This window comes from Alexandromys fortis, unplaced genomic scaffold, assembly GCF_014885135.2.
Source record: "Alexandromys fortis isolate MF-2015 unplaced genomic scaffold, M_Fortis_MF-2015_v1.1 scaffold_55, whole genome shotgun sequence".
Taxonomy (NCBI): domain Eukaryota; kingdom Metazoa; phylum Chordata; class Mammalia; order Rodentia; family Cricetidae; genus Alexandromys; species Alexandromys fortis.
The window spans coordinates 1,144,568-1,167,942 of record NW_026067936.1 but is presented as its reverse complement, the minus strand read 5'-3'; the positions used below and the strand labels follow the sequence as shown (position 1 = coordinate 1,167,942).

Below are 23,375 nucleotides of genomic sequence, written 5' to 3'. Positions count from 1 at the left end.
ATATATATATATATATATATATATATAGTCAGATGGCCTGCCTACTGGAGAAAGTCAGGTATTAAAGCCACTTCCTATGAATGAGTTGATGTTAATCTGTGTCTTTAAATCCAGTAGCAGATATTTCTATGAAATTAGGTGCTCAGAGTGTGGTGCATATATGTTTACAATAGTAATGTCTGCTTAATTAACTGCTCCTTTTTTATCAGAATAAAGTCTTCCTTGTCTCTTCAGATTAGCTTAATACAAAGTCTATGTTGTCAGATATTAGGATATTAATGCCTGTTTACTCTCTCGTCTTCTTTGGAGTCCATTATTTTACTCTAAGATAGTGCCTATCTTTAAAGTTAGGATGTGTTTCTTGAGGACAACACTTGGATTTTATCACCTTGTACATATATCCAGCCCATGTCTATGATTATCATTTAAATGTGTGTTGACTGCGGTCATTGTTTTGTGGTTGTGTTCTTAGTAGTGTTTCGTGCTTTAGCAATTATGACTTGACATTTCTTTCTACAGTCTCCTGGCTAGTCTCCTCATTCCTCTCTTCAGTGAAAATACTTTTTCATGTATTTTCTGTAGGTTTTCTTTGCTAGATAGAATTTAGGCTGATTATATCCTGGAAATTTTTTCCCATCAACTATGGTAGATAGTTTTGCTGTGTTATTAGTCTAGGTTGGCCTTCATGGTCTTTTAGGACTTGGGATAGATTGTTCCAGACTCTGCTTTTCAGTGAGAAATCAACTGCTATTCTAATGGGTTCTCCCTTATATATGGCATGTGAATTTTTGTTTATAGCTTTCAATAATTTTCTTGTTCTGTATACTTAGTGTTTCATCATTGAAATGCCATGGGGATTTCTATTTCTGGTCTTGTCTACATGGTGTTCTGTTTGGTCATCTCAATACATGCAGGAAGAGACTTTAGCAAAACTCAGTATGACTTCATAATAAAAGAGGAAAGATACTGAAGTACATGCAGGTGTGGTGTGGTGTGGTGTGTGTGTGTGTGTATACAGAGTAAGTTATTTATGAGAAATACACATCTATCATCATCCTAAATAAAGAAAAATCTTGAAGCAACTTCACTATAAAATCAGAACAAGACAGGGATGTCATTACTCCTTTTCAATATTGTGCTCAACTCTCTGGAATAATAAGGCTAGAGCAGAAAATTTAAGAGCTACAAATAGAGAAAGAAGAAGTTAGACTGTCCTTGTTTTTAGATGATACATTAGAATATATTAGATATTTTAGATTATACATTAGAGGTCCACAAAAACTACAAGGAAATTTCTTGAAATGATAAACTCTGCAACAGGATACAGAAACAACTTGCACAAATGAAAAATTTTCTATACATCAACAAATATACAAAGAAAGAGATCATGAACACAGTACATTCACAACAGAATTAAATAAAATAAAATGTCCAGGAAAAAAACATAGCCAAGGAAGCTAAGGACCACTAAAATGAAAACTTCAAACTTCTGAAGAAAGGCACTAGAAAGTGGAAACACATTCTATGCTCCAGTAGAATTAATATTGTGAAAATAACCATTTACTAGTAGTAAAATGACCATTTTATCAAAAGCTATTAAAAATTCAAAGCAATAAGAATCAAAATCCCCATCTCATTCTTCACAGAAATAGAAAGAACTCTTTTAAAATTCATGTGGAACCAGAAAAGACCAGACAGTTAAAATAGTTTTGAGCAAAAAGAACAATGCTGGAAAGATTACCATCCCAGGTCTTAAGATATATTACAGAGCCATAGTAAAAATAATAATAATAAAAAACCAATATGATACTGGTACAGAAACAGGTATGCAGATCAATAGAATAAAACTGAAGACTCAAACATGAGTAAATGTTACTTCAGCCATTTAATATTTGACAGTCATGACAAAAACATTCATGGAAAAAATAACTTGAACAAATGGTGCTAGGAACACTGGATGTCCACATTCAGAAGAGTAGAATTAGACCTGTGTCTATCACATTGCTAGTTCCAAGTAGATCAAATTCCTAAGTGTGAAGCTTGAAACTTCTAGATCCTAAATAGTAGCCTACATGATATATATGTAAGAAAGGACTTTCTGAACAGGATTCAGTTCACGCAAGAATTCAGGCCAACTATTGACAGAGGGGACTTCATAGAACCAAAATGCTTCTGCACAGCTAAAGAAACAACCAGGTGAAGAGGCAGCCCATAGGATGTGGGAGAATATTTTGCCAGTTATATATCTAGCAAGAATGATTAGTATCTAGAATATGTAAAAAGAAACTTAAAAGCAAAAAACAAAGGATAAGAAAATAAATAAAATAAACAGCAAATGTCCCATTCAAAAACTGACCTAGAGATCTCAACAGAGGGTTCGCAAATACATTGAGAAAGGGAGCAATAAATAGCTCAAAAATATCCACCATTCCTAGCAATTAGGGAAACTGAAATCAAAATAACTTTTAGATTTCACTTAGCGTAGTCAGAATGGCAAAGATGAACACGACGACAGGCAACAAACACCGAAGGGGGTGTGGGGAATAGGGTCCCTCATTCACTGCTGGTGGACCTGCAAACTGGCACAGCCACGGTGAAATTAGTGTAGAGAAGTCTCAAAACTCTAAACACAAATACATCACGTGACCCAGCCTTCCCACTGCTTGTCACATGCTTACAGGACGTGACACTCTATTCCACAGATACCGGCTCAGCCATGTTTTTATTCACAATAGCTATGAAATAGAAACAAACTAAATGTCCTTCAATCGATGAATGATAATGGATGAAAATTTGGTGCATATACACTATGGAATATTCTTTAGCTGTCAAAGTAAAAATGAAATAACAAAATCCTCAGGTAATGGGTGGAATGAGTGTAAGTCGCGTGGAGTGAGGTAATCCAGATTCAGAAAACAAATGCTGTATGTTATCTCTTTCTGAGTTTTTCTGATGCCAAATCTTCAGACGTTGAGTACATTCCAGAGCGATTGCAGAAAGCAAAGGAAAAGGGGGCCATTGCAAGGTGGGGTCAGGGGCAACAGAGAGGGAACTATCAGGGTACCAGTGATCTGAATAGGGAACTTGGCGTTTGCTTACATCACGGAGAACAGACGAGATATTCCCTTCAAAGACACACAGAGATATATTTCCTCTAGGTAAGCCCTAATTCCCCGTGCTCCACTCAGTTATGAATCCAGGTCAGTGTTTCCTTGGTGAGGCCAGGTCCTTTGGGTCCTTCATGATACTGTCATCTCTGATGGCTTTGTCTCAAGAGCCTGCGGCTTTGAGGTCCAAGTCCTCAGACACAGAAACTTGGCGAAACATTTCCCATTCAAATCTCTACACGAGGTCTTCCAAACGTGCAAAATGTCCAGCCTTTTGGTCAATAAACCTCTAACTCGGTGAGTGGAGAACACACTGGCACTGTCACCTGCGCCACCTGCACAGAGCATCACTCTGAGTGCAGAGACACAAACCTGAAGGAGTATGACACACCCTCCCAGTCCAACCCTAAAAACCATCTACACTTCATGCAGAGCAGGCAAACACATTCTCTGACGGACCAGACACCACATATTTTAGGTTCTCTGGGACATATGTTCACTGTCCCAGCTTTGAGATTGTGTGTCCATAGCATGTGAGCAGTCGGCTGCATTATATAAAAGTGGCTACGTTCCCATAACACTTTATTTGTGGACATTAAAATTTGAACTTAATCTAATTTTATACAGCACCATTGTCATCCTTCCTTTAACTTCATTCTAATGTTTAAAGACGTAAAAGCCATTCTTAGTTTTCAGACTCTGCCCAAACAGGAAGTGCCTGAACTTGGCCAGTGGTTAATTCCTGCCTCCCGATTTAATATGGTGCAGAAATAACTGCTCTTTCATGCCTATTGATTTCCTAATTGCTCTTCAGATCTTCCAGAGAAGAGCAGCAGGCCCATCCCTAATAAAACCAGAGAAGTTGCAAATAACACTGTTGAAAAAGACCCAGGAAATGGTGTTGTTCATCTTGTCACAGCTTCCCCCTGGGACCTCAGTCCAGCGCCATGTCATTCCTCTGTAGAGGGTAAAGCAGGAGAAAAAGTGATGTCACTGCAAGGTCCCTAGGATAAGGAGCACTCCTTTAAAAACAAAGCTCCTGGGTTCTTCTTAGAATACACACAGAAGATCCAGAGAAGGTCATGCACCACTCTGCCACTAGCCTACGGGCAGAGGCACACAAGAGCTAACGGTGCTGCCAGTATAACTGGTGAGTATGGTGTCCATGCAAACACTGGAAATTCAGCAATGCTTGTCAATATTACAAACACGTCTTGATTGAGCAACCATACTTTTAGCAAATTCTCTCCCCCCTCTGTCTCTATGTCTGTTTCTCTGTGTCTGTCTCTGTCTCTTGTCTCTGTCTCTGTCTCTCTGTCTCTCTCTCTCTCTCTCTCTCTGTGTGTGTGTGTGTAGTTCATACATGCAAGAGAGCATATATAGATGCAGATATAGATATAATCAACATGGCATGGACATTCTGTGTGATATTGTGTCAGATTGAAAACCTAATAGTAGTAGGTAACCACATAACTTATGGGCATCCTCACACACCATGGGATGCTATACAACTGTAAATGTGTAGGCACATGTGTGAACACACATGTCTGGTTCTCATGGTTTGTAATGTTATGGTTCATTGAGTCATGACAGACGGTGAATTAGCAAACATTGAATCATCACTCCTCCAGGGAAATTTGTCTCTCACAAGCTCTACTTACATTCTTATGCACTGATCAATACGTAATTTGTTTTATACATGTTTCTGTTCTAAAGACACTTTATTTAGTATACATTATGGGCTTAGTCAAGACATGTGTTTTCTCCCTAAGGCATAGCATACCAGATAGTATTTCAAGTCAGGGCTCAGAGGCCACTTAAAATGCAAAAAAAAAAAGCAAAAATAAACTCAACCCAAATGCATAAAAATTGAAAAATATGGTACTATGTTGACTTTGAAAAAGATATCTGTGGCATAGGCTGATATTAAGAAGGCATTACCTCACTTGGGAACACAAATATCAGATGATTCAAATGTCCTCTAGGTTCCAGGCCTAAGACCAAGGCTAGAAGGCACCATTACTTTAAGCCTAATTACGGTAAACCTTACGAAGACAGAAATGAATGAGAGGCAGTGGCTCACCTTAGAGAGCAGGAAACAAATGCAAGTGAGAGGAAGGGGTTCACGGGGATATGACCAGCTTCCTCCAGATAGGCCCCACCGCCTAGAGTTTCCACCACCTCCAAAAGTGATCACATTTTGACCCATTAATGGGATAATCCATTGATTGAGCTAGAACCAAAGGTCAAATTAATTTAAAAATCTGAGTTGTCAGTCAAGGCTTTAGAACATGGCTTTGGGGATCATTTTAGAGCTACAACGTAACAGTAGACAAATCTGCAAAAGGTATACACACACACACACACACACACACACACACACACACCCCTTTACCCTATATAGAATCAACTTCATAAGATACAACACTAGATTTAAAAAAATCTCAGGAGTAAAAGCGTTTGCACATCACATGAACTACACAAAGCAAAAGGAAGATCTTTGTGAAGTTATGTAACTGATGTATGCCGCTGACCTGATTTTCAATACAGCCTTTCCTCAATTACTTTCATGAATGTAGGTTCTCAGTAAGTTGACAATGAGTTTTAAAATTCTCTATGATGTCCTATTTTTAGTTTGGGTAAACAGTAAAATATGTAAACTAGTTCAAATGTATCCACTCAGTTATGAGAAGATGAAAGAATGAATACAGGAAACCCTCTGAAAGAAAGTCAGGGAAACGCAGTTAAAGAATAAACGGGATCTGGGCAACCAAGTGGCTCAGCCCATAAAACCGTTTGTCACAGCTTGATGATCAAACCCCCATAAAGGAGGACAGAGAGAGCTGACTCCACCTCAAGTTGTCCTCGGACCTGCACACACATGTGACACATACATGCACCCAGACACAGGCATCTTGCTTGTGTGTGAACATGAGAACATATATGCAATAGTAACAAATAAAAATATTTCTCAAATAGAGTTGTATAATGAGAGTAGATCCTAATCCAGGTTATAGGAAAAGACAAAGGCACAGCAGGACTTGGTGGAGTACCACCTGTAATCCCAGTCTTTGGGAAGCTGAGGCAGGATGATGATAGGTTTGAAGGCAGTCTACGATTGATAGCTGAGATTATGGTGGGGGGGGGCACAGGTTGTCAATATTATAGGGAGAATTGTCTATATTGGTTAGAGAACAGTATAAAGAAATGGTGCTACCTATTCACAGGTCTAGAATAAAGAATCATTTGTGCTTTCTAAAACCCTTTTGGGAAAAACTCAAAATAAAGTTATAGAACCCCGGTGCAATCATTGTAATTATATGAAATTGGCTGTTTGGAGATGATCTGATAAAATCTAGCCAACAGTCACAGTTGCTGTCAACAGAATGCCTGTGTCCCTTCAGAAACCATATACTTAAGCCATAGGTGGAGCCCACACAGGAGAGATTAACATACTTGTTAGAGGAGACACCAAAGTGTCGGCTCTCTACACTTTCCTCACCTCTGGTCCCAGCCATGGGAGGCTGCAGCCCTCCTTGGAAGCCAAACTGTAAGAAATAAATTTCTGTTGCTTAAGCCCTCAGGCTGTGAGGTTTTCCGCTGTGAGGTTTTCCTCTATCAGTTGAAGCCAACTGAGGAAGGCCATCAGCTCTGCCCATATGACTAGGCTGAACTACACCTGAGCCCACATTCGCGGGAGGGAGACAGTAAGTCTCTCTTCCCCCATATCCAGGAAAGAGCTCAATGTAAAACCGCTCTTTCACGTGGAACTTGGGTGAGGAGTGGGGATGACTGCTTAGCTAGCCCTTGACGAGGCCAGACACAGCCGTCCAAGCTTCCACTCTTTGTCTCATAAATAATTAGCACCATTATTTGTACTCACAGTACAACTAGCTAAGGCCAACAGGTCACAAATCGGATCACTAGGACACAATGCCAGTGACCTTCATTACGGTGATTAAATTGTTGTCAAAATTCTTCTCCTTCGCCTGAACTGTGTCCTGCTCCGAAGCTAAACAATCAGGAGACCTTCTATCATGGGGGAGGGCAGGGGGGACGATGCAGAACTCTTCATCCAACACCACTACCAATGAGCCCTAACTACAAAAATGCGTGTGATTGCAGTGAGTGCCCATCATAGCACCTTCCATCCATATACCCAGGACGTTCTAGCCTTGCTGTGCTTTGGCCTGCAAAAGAAAGCCCCTGCCTTCATTCTGATGATTATATTATCAAAATTGCAGCAGACGATCATGCAAAAGTCTTCCTTAGGTCCAAGCTTTAAGTTGGCACAGACTTTTTCCATGCCCGTCATGGCCTGCACTTCCTTCTGCATATGCTTTGCCCACCCCGAATACATGCCTCATCCTGCCAATAAACCTACCCTCCTACAGCACCCAACATTCTAGCCAGGCTTTCCCAAATCCTCACGAGGATAAGGCAGAGGAGGAAGTGTGCTGAGGTGCGGCTTGGGTGACTTCACTGGGAGGAGACAGAACTCCTGCTGGAAGACATCAGACTAAATAAAGCAAAGGTGCCCATGAAGCCAAACTGTCACTGGCTAAACCTACGCGATTATTGCTTTGAGCAAAACTAACTTGATTTATAGAAGTTAGCCCCAACCTCGGGGCCAGGCCAATCGGGAATGGGCTGTGTTGACCAGCTGTGAGCACAAGTACAATAACATCTGTGATTTCCTAAAGGTAGGAGACTTGGGAGCTGACAGTGCAGCCCAGTGGTAGAGCATATGTTTAGCCTGTGCAAGACTCTGGGTCATAATGTTCTTCACCCTAAAAAACGCAACAGTTTGCCACCACCTGGTCCAAGTCATCTGCTCAGAAATTAGTAACAACAACGAAAAGCTGAAGGAAGGGGAGACGATGCAGGAGGGAAGTGGGAGAAAGGAAAGGCGGATGCAAAAGAAGAGAGGAACAGAGAAGCTAGAAACATACTTCAAACAATGCGTCCTGTGTTCATGAAAACTATCCTATCGTGACCAAAGGAGAGCAACTTTAACTCTTCCTAAAGTAATCAATTGAGAAAAAGTTTAAGTTATACTTGGTATATAAATTTCATTCTTTACTTTGAATATAAAAGAAACATTTGTATTGTTTCAGTAGCATATCTAATTTCTCATAGTTTAGTGGTAACATCTTCATACATGTACGTAATGTATCTGGATCTTATTTGCCTTTCTCACCCCTGCTAATTCTCCTCTTCCTCCTAACTACTCTCTCTTTCCCCTTCTTATCTACAGAAGAAACATTTTATTGGAATTTTTTTCAAAGGGTCTTTCTAAATAAATGCTGAATAAAAGTCACTGTGGGGCTAGAGAAATGACCCAGCAGTTAAGACCACTGACTATTCTTCCAGAGGACTCAGGTTTGATTCTCAGCACCCTCACTGGCAGCTCACTACCATCTATAACTCCAGGTCCAGGGGGTCCAGTGCCTCTTTCTGGCCTCAGTGTGTAACATACAGGCACTTAGTAAAGAGAAATACATATATAAAAATAACCATATAAAATAATCAGTTATTAATTTTAAGTCAGTAGGGAGAGTCTTTAGAAGTCTCTGCCTCACTAGGTCCCCACAAGACATTACTTGCCTCGGTTGCTCTGTACAAGGGTCCACCTTGAGCAAGCCCCATACTATACTACCCTTATCCAGTCCTCTAGAACTTTCTATGTCCTGGGGAAGCAATAACTTCTCTGGTCACCTGCTTCATTAACATCAGGATGACACAGGTGTACATTAACTGTTTCATTTCCTTATATATTCTTTTCCTCTCCAGGTGTGCAACAAGCCTCACGCTTCATCTTCATGTGTCCTTTGCAATGTGCCCCTGTATGCACACACAGAAGAAGCCCCGCAGAAACAGGCTGATTAACTGTGGGAGGCCCCAGAGGTCGGGAAATAATCCGAAGACAAAGAAAAGTCTCCCTGTATGAACACTTTCCATACCCTTCCTACTCTATCACGCTCTCTCGCAAAAGGGAAGATTTTGAGCCCCTTCACACTTGTGAAAGACAGGAAGAGCAGTAATTACAGCCCCAGTTATAATCACAGTAATTAAGGTTTAGCAGTTCAAAACAATGTTATCGAACTAATATGCAGTAGAGCCAGGAACAGAACCCTGTCTTCTAACTCTGAGGTCTGGGAGGCCAAACACTCAGCGGGTGTGGAAATGCACCTGCCTTAAAATTTTCATTATGAACTTAGTTTGTACCATATTTTAAAAAAAAAACAGGAACAATACATGTTAGGGCTACAGGTGAAAGATTGCTATCTGTGCATACTATTTTAGACATTCATATTCTATCTATCAACTATTTATCATCTATCTCCCTAATCTCCCGATCTCCCCACTTTTCCCCTCTTCTCCTCTCCCCCCTCACTGCCTTCAAACTCCCTATGTAACCAAGGATGAACCTAAATTCCCCATCCTCCTGCCTCCAGCTCCCAAGTGCTGTGAACACAGACACATGGCACCACATTCAATTTCTCGCCCAGACTTTTGTTTCTAACATTGTATTTGATGAATAATCTCGCCTCCATATATATTCATGACCTTTTAGACATGAGCTCTTATTTGGAAACAGGGTCTATACAGAAGTATTAAATGCCCTCTCTTAAGATCCTTCTAGAAGATGAGAGTACAGAGAGAGAACCAGGCTCTGAACCAGCAACTGCAGCAGCCACCACAGCCAGGAGGGAGGCGAGTAGCGAGCCCTCACCTAGTCTTCAGGGGGAGGACTTCAAGTCATTTGAACTTTTTTCTCTTCTAGAACTCTGGTCTGAAACCGCCCGCTGTCCAGAGTGCTATCCATGCTAGCCATGCCTTGGGCTTCTCCTCTGTCTCCCTAGAGCTATGGCGCACGCTGACCCCACACTCAGAAGCCCTCTCCACTTTTCTCAGTGATTCACAGGAATTAGCTAGGTGTCGTCTGGCTTAGAAAGCCTAGCCTGAAGTAATTTCTCAGGGGCAACTGGAATTGCCTTTTCTGTGCTCAGGCACTCTACAGAAGCACAGAGCACATTGTGTTAATACATGAATGACAAATAGAAACTCCCTACCCCTTTGGAATGAGGGAGTGTCCAGTGCCTTCCCGCGTGCAGAGATGCATGAAAGCTGTCTCAGGAAGTAGCATGGGAAAGCTAGAGAACACGTGCAGGAGAAGGAGCTCTCTTTGATTTTGTTTTCTCTTTTCCTAGACATGTCTTTGTTATTTACCAGCTGTGTGACTGGAGTCAAGTCATTTCGTCTCTAGTGTGGATAATATCTGTCTCTCCCTTACACAGAGGTCGAAGGTGAACACTGCTAAGTGTGTCACCTGCTTAGAACACACGTGAGGAGAACGTGGCAAGTGCCAGCTGCTATTGCACTTGTACCCCGGCAGCAGGTAGCATTGTTCCGGGTCAGGGCTCAACATTAATGCCAAAGGATAGAGGCAGCTTTGAGACTTTTTGGGGACAGGAGTGGGGGAAGTAGGGTAGCAAGCTCAGTGGTGACATGCCATAGCATATATACCATGACACATATATTTATTTTCACCTCAGTAATAAGAAAAGTCGAGATGAGACTCACACACCACCCTCAATTCCCATCTCGATTCCAAGATGGCCGGGATCTGGAGGGCCTCAAGCCATGGCAAATGTTTCAGACCTCAAAGAAAGCATCCCCATGCATCCTCACCACACTAACCAAGTGCAAGCTTCACCCTTTACAGAGAATTATATAACTATATAAAAATATGTTGTTTACTTGGTAGTGATTGGCAGCTTTGATTGGCAGTTACTTATGCCTTTTGAGAATCAAAAGCAACAAACTCTAAATCGCAGTTTTCCTTAAAGAGCCGCTCCCTAAATAGCTGTTTGCAAAGCCTGTGATCCATGGGGAGAAGATAATGAAAAGGCCAGTGGTGCAGGCAGAGTCACTGTGGGTTAGTGCATCTCTCGAGCCCATTTGACACCAGCGTGTCGGAAATTACTGAAAATGTCTTTAAGACAATCAGCTATAAAAATTTATTTCATATTTGATTTTACTCTCTTTGTCCTCAAAGGGAAATGCCCTGTTCTAAAATTTCAGGCAAAGGTGGTAGGGGCGTGGGAGATAGAAGTGCCAGCTGCAGAGTCTTAAGATCTTAAGAATAGGTATATGGAGGGGGTTTTAGGAAGCCAGAGATGCTGAAACAGGAGACAGAAATGGATGGAGGGTTTTTAAACCTAGGCTGTTCATTCTTCCATTCTACATGTGTAAGTGCCACAGATCCTCTTAGGGCTGCGAGCAGGGTCACAGAGGCACGCACAAGGAGTCTGAGGAAATCCAAGAACACGTTTTCTCTGTTTTTAGAAGCCACCATCTTTTCTAGAATTAAGGGGTGGGATGTGGAAGGGCTCCTCTGGTTACAGATGTGCACCAGGAATCGGGTAGGGGAGAAGGTACAGGGAAGTCAGAAGACCTGTGCATCCCTTGGGGATCCAGGGTGCTAGCAGAGAGCTGGCCAGCAGGAAGTTGTGAGAATAAAGTGTTAAGCAAATATGAGTGACATTCCATATGTAGCTGGGAGTTCGATGCTGTTGTTAACCTGTTACAGCCCTGTGGAAACGAGCAGAGACCCTCCAAGTGTAAGAGTTAGTTGATATATAAGTGCCTGATACACCACTGCACCAACCACCACTGCACCAACCACCATCAGGCAGATTTAAGGGAGACTCAAAGGCAGAAAGAGAAGGAAGCTTTCTCGTAGAAAACAAAGAAGCCTTCAGGCATGCATGCCCTGATTCTAGGTGGCTGTGGGGGAAACTAGGGGAAGGCCAGCTGGAGGCAAAGCACCCCACGCCACTGTTAGGGATGCATGCCTGCCATTCTCTGCTTGGCCCTAAACTGGCAGCAAGGAGTGAAGATTAGGGATGCTGTCACTGATCAAGAATGCTTCAGCTGGGTGCCTCTTGTTATGGAGCTAATGTGTGGCTTCTTCGACTGCTTTCAGAAAGAGCAATTCACCACCGTCTAAGTATGACTTACACAGATTGTTCTCCTTGGCTGGACTATATACTACCTGTTGGGAGTCAGCCTTCTCCTTGCCTATATGGGTTGGTCATTGACTATTATATATTCATTCCCTTGCTTTCTTAGTGTGAGTCTCTACAAGGCAAAGTTACTCCAAACAGCACATACTCTCAGAGCCCCAGACGGAAACTGAGACAGTTTCGGGACTACACAGAGCATATCAGAATGTATAGTGGAAATGGCATATTTACCTGTGAAATGTACACATGGGGTAACAAAACCACCAACTGTCTTCACCTAAAGCAGAATTAGCTTGTTGCTTTTCTGTCTATGATTTGCTTTTGTGGTATGATTAATAAGTTATGGAAAATGATTTGATAAATAAATCATTGGTATATAAAAATTTTCCAAAACCCAGGGTACATGAGAAGGAAAGTTTTCTAAGGGGTATTAAGTAAAGAAGCCTTGAAAATTTTCCTTGTTCTTAAACTCAAACATCTCCCCTTCTATAACTGGTGTCCAAGGTTACTGGCCAGAGCAGAGCCCAAGTGAGGCAGATATTGGATCTACTCAGAGAGTCGAAGGCTGTGTCCTCCGGTCTACAAATACAAAGCCAGTCTGAGGCTCATTCCTTTTCAGTTCCTAGTCCTTAGCCTCCAAGAAGCTCATAAATATGTGCAGCATTCATGATTATATATGGGAGTAATAAATAAATCTATCTCCAAATCGCTAGTTATCCAGTAGGCCTGAAGGTCATGATCTCCTGATTGTGAGAGTTGAGCACTCATGACTCCCAAGGAAGGATCCTGGCACCACCGCCTGGTTATTCTGAGAAATAAAAACCATTCTGCACTATATGTTCATCAGCAGAAGGCATGACTTCAGTGTTGGAACAGGATTCTGAGGCCCCACAAAAGCTGAGCAAGGCTCACTTTATCTGAAACTAAGTGGTTTTGACAGGCATGCAGCTAAGACACTGGCATCCTCTCCCTCCCTCCTGCACCCTTCTGATGAACTCCACTTACATCCCAGACCCAGCAAATGTTAGGCCCTCAGCAGCAACTGGGACCTTTCTGCAGGACTGCCCTACATTTTGTCTCTTGGGTTCTTTTCGAACACCGTTAGTAGTAGACACATTGTGTTATCAAAGCTAATCCTTATGCACCATTAAGGCCTCACTTCTCTCCCACTCTTGCCAGCACGTCTGCCCCACCTACTTATCCCTTCATCATGCCACTTTTGCACACTGTACATTGCACACTGTGCATTGTGTTTACCGATTCCTGTAACAGTCACAGGACCTATGTTCCACAGAGGTGACACAAGATCAATTACTTGTGTCAGATGCCAAGTGAAGAGCAGACTGAGTGAGTCCTGGACTCCAGCAGTTTGTAAACTTTCCGAGCCATCTTTTCCCTCAAACAAGCTTTAAACGCTGCCCTGCCTGGCGGTGACGACAACTCCGGTGTCCAGTCAGTCTACCCGCAATCAGATCATGCTACAGTGCTAAGTGGCTTACGTGACACTGGTGTGAAGGAACCGCCCAAGGACGCTCCACCTTCAGGCACACAGAGTTTCCCGAATCTTTATTTTCTTCCCAGAAAATCTTCCATGGCTATGTCATGCAATATTTCTTCTAGGAATGACATATTTAAAAAAGGATCAAATCCCATATGCTAATTGTACTCAGTACCAATTCTATATCACAGCCTCTCAGAACCCAATGTTTGATGTGTTCAGTGTTCAGGGTTAGCATGCAGCACCTCTATAGCTAGAGGATGAGGATGTTCCACACAGTAGACCCTGCCAAGAGAAAAAGCCTGGCTGGAATGAACCCGTGCTCTGACATTAACCTCAAATAGCCCCACAACGTTCAATGTCTTCCTAAGTAAACTCTCCCTAGGGGACAGGGAGCCACTGATCAAAAAAAGACTCTTCTGCAAAGAGTCTGTCTCTCTGCAGAAGGTATGTACAGTCTTCATTATAAATAGGCTGACATTCCATTCTACACAGCAGAAAAATCAAATATGTAAAGAACAAAGAATTTGGTATTTCTGGCAATGTTGCCCTTTAGGTCTCATCTTCCCACACTTTGTCTTTGGGGGCCCTGTCTTCCTGTCACCCATGCTGGCTCTGTCCCAGCACCTCTGCACCTTCTTTCTCTGAAGGGCTCCAGAAAAACATCACCAAAAGCCTACCGGTATTAGCAAGTTCTGGTAGGAAAGAAAAAGCAAGCCAACACACAGAAATCACTCCCTTCTGTTAACGGGGCTTGTAAATGAACATTATCCCTATTCTTTCAGCCTTGGCACTCAACTGAACACACCTACAATTATACACCTGCAAAATTTGTAGCAAGTCACCCATGACATCATGCGGTCCCACATACTCACATTTTCGGCCCGGAGCCTCTTGGCAGGACACCCCCCATCCCTGGGGTGAAGCATGTAATAAAGCCGGACTTTGCTTGCATGTTTTCGACTCTGGGGAAGGAAAACAAAAGGAGAGATTATTAAAAGAGTAGCCTCTTGCGAGGAGAACTTGAAAATGCAGACAGCGACCACAAAGGCAAGATCTTCTTAGTAGAAAGTAGTTCCTTGTGCTCCTGCAGAGTCCATGGGATTTCGCTTGATGTAGACTGAATTGATCTAAGTTCCTAAGCCAATATTTCAGGATAAATAAAAACAGCAACCACGAGTTACGAGTCAGTTCGCTTTATGCCATGTGTTTGTCGTCAAAAGACAGGCAGGCAGAGGAAATTGTGCACAGGTCAACTGTGGTGAAGCCAGCACTCGAATGTTCACTTCACGTCTCCCGAGCTCAGATCTGGGGCATGGCGCCCCCACAGGTGTGTGGCACTTGCAGCAAGCCTGGCAACTACTCTGAGCTCAAGAGCCCTACAGTCACACAAGCAAATAACTTCAGGTAAATGGGGAAGGTCTGTACACCATTGACTGGCCCAAGGCCAGAAGGAGAAATGGGTCCCATCTTGGTTCTATTATCCCCAGCCTGACTGCTATCACTTTGAAGAATATTGGAATGACTTCCATGTTCTCCCTGAAGCAGGAAAGAGTGAAAAGAAAGCATTTCTGAAGTTCGGAGTCCCAGTCCCAGCTCTACCCCCTGCTCACTGCATGACATAAGACCTGCCATCGACCGGAGCGTACCCTTAGTCTAAACAAGCCTGATTTTTCTCCACATGCAAAATGAACACAATGCTATTACAGCTGTTGTGAGAACCGAATGAGATGATTTCACATGAAGCGCTCTGTTTTCCACAACTCTGATTGTCTGCTATGGACTATACCAGTTCCTAACCTCTTGTCGACTCATCCGGCTACCCTTTCCCGTCCCTTTACTTGGAGATTACGTTCTTCTGGAGGCCTCTTTCTGCTCCACTCTGTCTTCATTCAGAGCAGAGCGCTAGCCGGCCTCCCAGATGATGGCTTACTCTTACCGATTAGCCACAAAGGCAAAGCGCTTTTGCGGTGAGCTGCATTTTGTTTGCCCGGAGCTCTATAAATCCTTTTGCCCTGCCGTCCTCATTCATCACCTTTTAATTCCATTATTCTGCCCAGAACAGGAAGACAACACTTCCCAACAGTCCCCGGACACTTTCCGAGGCCTTCAAGTGGGTTTAAACACAGTTAACAGAGCATGGGAAATCTTACAAATGTATACATACCACAGTGTGGCTAGAAACACACTATGGTAATCTCTAGGTTCCAGAGTGCTTGCTAATCAAGTTTGGCTGGAGTGTTTTCTTGACTGGAAATGATAGGATGGAGAACTAGAGACCTGTGAGGATGTCAGAACTCAACAACATTGCTCAGCTTCTACAATATGTTTGAGAATGATATGGTACAAGCTAGTATTGTGTGTGTGTGTGTGTGTGTGTGTGTGTGTGTGTGTGTAATGCTGATTACTAAAACCTACATACTTTTTTACCATATGGTGGGGAGATAAGACATAGTGGTATTCAAAATATAGCTACAAGCAGGACATCAAAAAGGACCACTCAAAAGTCTTCAGGACACAGAGCCTGGGTGGTTGGCAAAGCAGATGCACATGGGAACCGGTAAACAGAGCGGTACCTGTTCACATCCACACAGGCCAAGAACAGATTCCAGCTCAGCAGTTCCTGTATTACCAACACAGCCAGAGGACATGGTGATGACATGGCTAGTCCTCACACAGTGTGGCCCTGCCTCGTAGCCTCTTTGCCTCCTTTCCTGATGTCAGTTGCTTCTCTTGAAAAGACTCTTCATCAAAAGCAAAGTCCACCAAGTTACTGAACTGCAGTTTGACGAACTAGTGAGACCCCGTTAGCTGAGATGGAAAAGGCAAATAGATGGCAGGCCTTTCTCTGAATCCGTTAGTGAGGAGAGGCTGGGATCTGAGGCTTTTCAGCCTTTTTGATGACCGCACACCTGATATTCTCCTGCAGCTTCTGAGGTCCAATCTGCACAGAGCAGACATGGTCTTGCCTGAGACTATGGTTAAAGACTTAGGAACCACTACAGACTCCAGGGTAGAAATGAAGACACCTTGGTTCCTCTGTCATAAGTGCCCACACCTCCTACATGGGCTTCTTGGTTCCACCCCCATCACTTTCTCCAACTGCCAGAGGAGAAATCCTACATTTCTACCCACAGCTGACCCTGAAGGAAAAGTGGCAGCCAGCCTAATCCGCAGGAGGAATCCATTTCCAATTAAGATACTGAATTTTGGATTGACCATGGGAAAGGGTCCCCAAAATTTGTTTCTGAGACTTCAGTGTGCTGTACCAGCATCCCCATGAGTCCTGGCTTTCACCCCAGCCTGATATGGACACTCTGAACCACTTAACTATGTGCCTCCAACTGACTTCTCTAACCCATACCTTCCAGAAATTCCTGGAAATTTAGGACCAAAATACCCCTTCATTTATTCTACAAACTTCCCACAGAAAGTTAAAATTAAATCACAGCCAAGATGCTCACTTTAGCATTGCCTACTTTGAACACAAACATGGGAGGGAGCAGCTGGGTCAACAGCAGAAGTCTGTTAGAGCAGAAGCCGAATGGCCTCATGCAAATGGGAGACGTGGGAAACGCATTTGCTCTATGAGGAATGGGGAATAAGAACACCAAACACCAAGCTAAATTATGCAATGGCCATATGTGTATCAGGAAGAAATGAACAAGAAAAAGATCTGTTAGGTTAAAAGGAGTACAGGTTTTTTTCTTTCTTTCTTTCTTTTTTTTTTTTTTTTTACTTATCTCTTAAAATAGGTGGCAATAGTATATCAATACTAACACCACAGAAATTCTGTATTAAGTTTACTTTTTATCTGCATGGTGACATCTAATAAAAGTCACCATTTTGGGGGCGTAGACTGATAGAATCGGCCCTTATCAATGCTCCAAATGCATGTTTTCTTCACTGGGACACTTGATATTAAACATGATTCTTCTGAACCCAAGAGCAAAATCACTCACTCCACACTTCAGACTTTATTCTGGCACACATGACGCCATAGCAAGCGTGTGTGCTGTGGACTGTGGTGAATTTTCAGCTTGTTTGTACTGACAGGCACTGAGGAGGGTGGCCATTGTGTCCACATTACCAGAACTGTGCCCTTGAGAAGAACAGTGACAACACATTCTTGCTATATTGTCGAGATTTGTCACTACTGACAATGTGTGCTGTCTTTTAAAAGCATAAAAGGACAGAGTCAGCGTTCGTGAAGAGTCACTGGTCTGGATGAAGGCCTCTGGTTTCTGCTGCGCTGCCGATACAGGGCCCTCGCTGGGACTCCTCTTGGGTATCCTGTGGCTGCCCTGTGTCATGGAGAGCCTGCAGCTTTGGATCTGCAGGTCTGGTCTCTTCGCACGCTCCAGCAGTTCACAGATGAGGTGGATGTTGGGCTGGGCTGACTTATAGCCCTGGTTCTGGCCCTGGGTGGTAGCCGGGTTGATCAGCCCACCTGCTTTTCCCTCATTGTCACAGCACTGTCCCAGCAAGGTCCCCAACGTAGACTCGCTGCAATGAACCCTTACACATAAAGATGTACAGACTAATGGGGTATATAAATTGTGTGACTCACTGGGTCACACCACAACTTCCATACTGAGATTTTGGTTGTTTATTTTGTTGCTTGTTTTGGTTTTTTTTTTTCTGTTTTTTTCCTTAGTATTTTTAATTTACTTTTAAATTTTGTTTTGCAGGGCAGGTTGCAAGGGCAGAGGGAGGAAGCAAGGGGACAGGGAGAAGAATGGGATCTAGGATCAGGATACATGATGTAAAATCCACAAAGAATCAATAAAAAGTTAAAAAAAAAAAAAACAGAGGACTAAGTAGTTACCAAGTGACAGCAACTTCCAGAAAAAAAAAAAAAAAAGACTGAGGTTTGGATGAAGCTAGTGGAGTTTCAGGAGAGAGAAAGGACAATTACTTGAAGGGAGAAAAGGTGAACAGGAACTAATAGGCTTTTCCAGTGGTAAGAGTCAGCCTGGGTCACTCTGGCCTTTGCATTTGCATTTTAAGCAAAAGCCTTTTCTTTCTTCCTGGAAACCAGAGGCTTCCTAAATGGCCTGGGGAAATCCCAAGTCTCCTGCTTTACCCAAAGCCTTTGCCCTGCTTTGGGTGTTGCACTGGGTCAGACCTATCTGAAGAGAGGTTTCTTCTGATGAAACAATCTCTTGACACTCCTAGAAAGCACACAAAGCGGAAGTACTTTGGGGAGAATGGAGGAGTATTGCAAACCTCTATTTCAGATTACTGAGCAGAATGGAGGGAGAGCATGGGAACTGGAATTTATTTTGCATTTGGCCAAAATAGCCATTTTCCACGATAACACAGTCCTTTCTTAAAAAGTCTAACTTGAGTTGTGTTTCCAGTGAGGCTTCTCCTCGCTCTAACATGGTGATAACAAATCAAGTTTGCATTCACGTAACTCCTCAAGCCGCCTTGATGAATTTCCACAGTCGGCTCCTCAGTTCATCCTCGCTTCTCAGCTGGGAGGCTGGCAGGAGAGGTGCGATCTTAATCATCGTGGTTCGTTCTTGATTTCCTAGATATGAGTCTCTTCCCATCTTGCTTCATCATAGCCATCTAACTACACCTCCTCCAGAAAGCAGCTAAAGAAAGCCAAGAGCATGGAGGGAAGGAGAGCGCCCAGCACGAACTGAAAATTATAGAGTTGTGATTTTCACGGGCCACCATGTCTGAGGTATTTCCAGACAGCAAACACCAGGAGTCTAACTCACTGGGGTTCAGAGAACTGTCCAATGGGAAACAGGAATTCCCTCTCAAAGCAGGAAGGAAAGCTGCCCTAGTAGGATCCCACTGAGGGTTCACGCCCCAGGACTCTGGACATCCGCACTGGCTAGGCTGTCACACCCCCACACTAGGACTCAAGTTTAAAGACAGGAAAACCAGAGTTTTCACACTCTTCAGTGAGTGTGCATGTTGGACCACAGAGAAAGGCAGAAAGGGAAAAGCCTTGGGGGAAGCTTTTACTATCACAGAAAAAGTCAGAACTGCTCAACCCCAGGTTTCAGGCCTCCTTCACAGGGTTTCCAGCCACTTCTAAAGCTGAAATTGGGCTAGAAGATCCTGAAAGGATCCCAGTAGCCTGGCCAATGCACAGCCAATGCACACACAGAAGGGTGTGGTGACCCGTTCTAGCTTCCCGCCTACCAAGGGTGAGTGGCACACGGTAAAACACTATGTGATGTAGGGGAACCTTCTAGTGTAGTTGGTGATGGGAATCGGGGGTTTGCCCATGCCAAACAGCCAGTCTCTTGAGCTCTGCCCACAGTCCAAGGACAGCTGTTCAGCAGCTCTTCAGAGGAGAGATCAGACGATTATTTTCTAAGAACGCACAAGGACAAACAGAAGTAAGTTGTCAATGGCATCTACGCTGTGTCGTTTAATGAAAAAAAAAATGAACTGAGGGTACAACCTGAAAAATGAAACCAGACAACTGATTGAGATGATAGCGTCTGAGTTAATAAAGGAGGGAAATTAAAAATGCCATCACATAATTTGAAAGTCTTTCCCAGCATTCAAGAGTGAGTTGCGCTGCAGATCTTTGCAGAAGTTAAGATGAAACAAATTGTGTTGGAGACAAAAGGAATAGAGAAGTGAAAGGGGGCTACGTGTGGATCACATGGGTAATTCCAGTGCTGGGGAGGCCACAAGAGGATCATGAATTTGAAGCAACAAAAGTCATCATGAGGCTGGCTGGAACGAGCTGAGATCCTGTCTGAAAAGCCAAGGTGAGGAGGAGAGGGAGGATTGGAACTAAGCAACTCCTACCTGCAAGACCAGAACACATCCGTAATGACCGCACTGACGCAAAATAGAAACAAATGAAGTAAAAATTAAAAGCCCTTGCACCGAAGGAAACTAGCCTTGACTTGGGAAATTTTCCATCAGTGAAACAAACCAAAGATATAGCAATAAACACGCAGTGAATGGGTGAGAAAAGAGCCCTCGAGAAGCACAACACGAAGCAGGGGCCTCTGTCGGGGCTCCTACTGCTGCAATGAACACTGGGACCCAATCAGTCTGGTGAAGAAATGGTTAATTTCATTTTACAGCTCATAGTTCATCACCCAGTGAAGTCAGGGCAGGAACCCAAGGCAGCAAGCAAGCAGGAGGCTGGGACCAGTGTAGCGGCCATGGGAGAATGCTGCTTCTTGCTTGCTCTCCATGACTTGTTCTGCCTGTTTACCAACAGCAATTAAAAGCACCTGCCCAGGGGTGGCTGTTAGCAGAAACTCCTCTTTGGTTCAGACCTGAATAATCACACAGAAACTACCTTAATTACAACACGGTTTGGTCACTGACTCAAGATTATTCCTGGCTGACTCTCACACCTTAAATTAACCCATTTCTATTAATCTGTGTATCACCATGAGGCTGTGGCTTTCCAGTAAGGTTCTGGCAGGGGAGGGGGGCGAGGATGAGGATCAGTCATCTTTCTCCTTGGGCAGCTACAAATGTCTCCCTGACTCCGCCTACTCTCTGTCTCTGTTTCCATTTTGGAGTTCCTGCCTGGCTTTGTTCTGCTAAACCATTGGCCAGAACAGCTTTATTCAGTAACCAATAAAAACACACATACAGAAGGACATCCCACATCAGGCGGCACTACCCATAGTTAATCAACCAAGAAAACGTCCTACACGCTTTGCCACAGGCACATCCGGTAGGGGCATATTTTACAATGATGTTTCCTCTTCCAAAATGTGTCAAGTGGACATAAAACCAGCCTGTACACACCAGTATTTGCAACAGGACTCTGACAGAACATAAGACGTTCATACCGAAAATGCAATATTGAGCTAGACAAAAGAAATAAAGAAATAAATAAAATTTTAGAAACAAGAGCCACCAAAGGCACTTTAAAAAATTCATCCAAATGCAACCTGACCATTTTTAATTTAAAATAAGATTTATTTTTTGCTCATCAAAGTGGTGCAGATTCCTCAACTACACACAATCCATATTGGCAGTAAAACTTCAACTACACTCAGCTCAGAGGCAGCAAGGCCACAGACTTTTGCAGCAGAAGTTTGACAATACATATCAAAGGTAAGGCTTACTGCAGCTACCAATCGTACTTCTATGAATTTATTTCAAGGATCGATTAAAGACAAACAGCATCTCACTTATAAAGGTAACTATTGAACTATGAGTCAAATGCTCTAAAACAAGAAAGGTAAATATTAAGAAAACATTTTGTGATAGGTGATGGCACAGCCATTAGCAGACAGAACACTGGTTAATAATAGGAAAAAAGTATATATAGCAATTTTAAGAAAATGTCAGTTTTAAGTCATAAAATGAAGGATATCACATTCTTAAAAATAATTGTACATGTTCATATATGTGTTGTAAGTCTAGGGAAAACAAAGTAAAGGAATTATACTGTCTAATTCGATGATTCTCATCCTTCCTAATGCTGCAACCCTTTAATATTAGTTCCTTGTGTTGTTGTGACTCCCAACCATAAATTATGTTGCTACTTCATAATTGTTAATTTTGCTATGTTATGAATCATAATGTAAATATCTGATATGCAGGATATAATGAGACCCCCCTCAAAGGGGCCACAACCCACAAATTGAGAACAATGGTCTATTGCAAGTGATTTCAACTTTCTTATGTCTTTGATTTTTCCAAATTTTTCAGATGAAAATCATTCCCATTGTGAAGGAGGAAAACCCACAATCTTCTTGCTTCATTACAAACCTAGTGACTTAGCACTGGATACGTCTTGCCTCAGTCTCATAGCCCTGAAAGGAAGATAACTTTGGTGTCTCCAAACCCGAATGTTGCAGTGTGGGTCAGAGAGCAACACCCATAGACCTCAGCAGCATGTGCAGGGTGGGGGCCTCAGGGAGGAGCAGGGAGCATGAGTACTGGGGAAAATGGAACTATCATGGAGGGTGCAGAAGGGAAAGAGCCACATGCTGCAGACACCATGACTCACATACAGGACAGAATTAATATGACCACTGTCCCTGCAATGCACCTGTAGGCTTCTCCCCTTCTCCTCTCCCTTCATCCCTCTCCTCTGTCTCTTTTCTCCTGGTCTGCAGCCCAGTCAGCCCCATCAACAGAACAGAAAGCAATCTCACTGGGACCTTGTTGGTGGACTTCTGGCTTCCAAACTGCAAGGAGAGGGTCTCTCAAGCCCTCCGGTCTGTCTCATATGGTGAGAGGCCAGTTGAGCAACACCAAGGTCACCCATCTATACTGCATTCTGTATTAGTCTCTTTTCTATATACTCAGAAATTAGTCCAGCCTTTAAAAAATGGTCTCAAAATTCCTAGAATTAGGTCACTTTGCTTTTTCCTGAAATATTTTTAAACCATTTGAAATAAATGCTTGTCCTTAATAAGTAGTGTGTTAGGGCACATACATTTGGGTTGGGAGAACCATGTATGGCGGGATGTACCATAACTGTATAAACATATCTGTACAAGATCCACATTGCTGTCTGCAAGCACAAGTGACTACATCAGCGCATTACAATTTTGAATCAAAGTCTTGCAATTTAAAAAATTAAATTACCACTAAGACACGGAGAGACTTTTTTTTTCCGCTGTGGTGTGTCTGGAGCTAAATGTGTCTCTATGACGTCTGCGCATTTTGAGTAGTCACGGGAGAAACAGGAGAGCAGGCCCATCTAGGTCTTTCTTGTGTTACTTTTTTTGAGGAGGAGAAACATGAAAATTATATCCCCTGCTAAGCCCCCTGCAG

At 43.0% G+C, this 23,375-nt stretch overlaps 1 protein-coding gene across 2 annotated transcripts in view; it reads right to left on the bottom strand.

Moving 5' to 3' along the window:
• Positions 1-23,375, bottom strand: part of Zmat4 (zinc finger matrin-type 4) — a 344,011-nt gene that overhangs the window by 200,949 nt on the left and 119,687 nt on the right. For both annotated transcript variants that reach the window (XM_050146665.1, XM_050146664.1), the window contains exon 3: positions 14,513-14,602. In XM_050146665.1, coding sequence (XP_050002622.1) covers positions 14,513-14,602 — 90 coding nt within the window. The remainder of the gene's footprint in view (positions 1-14,512; positions 14,603-23,375) is intronic.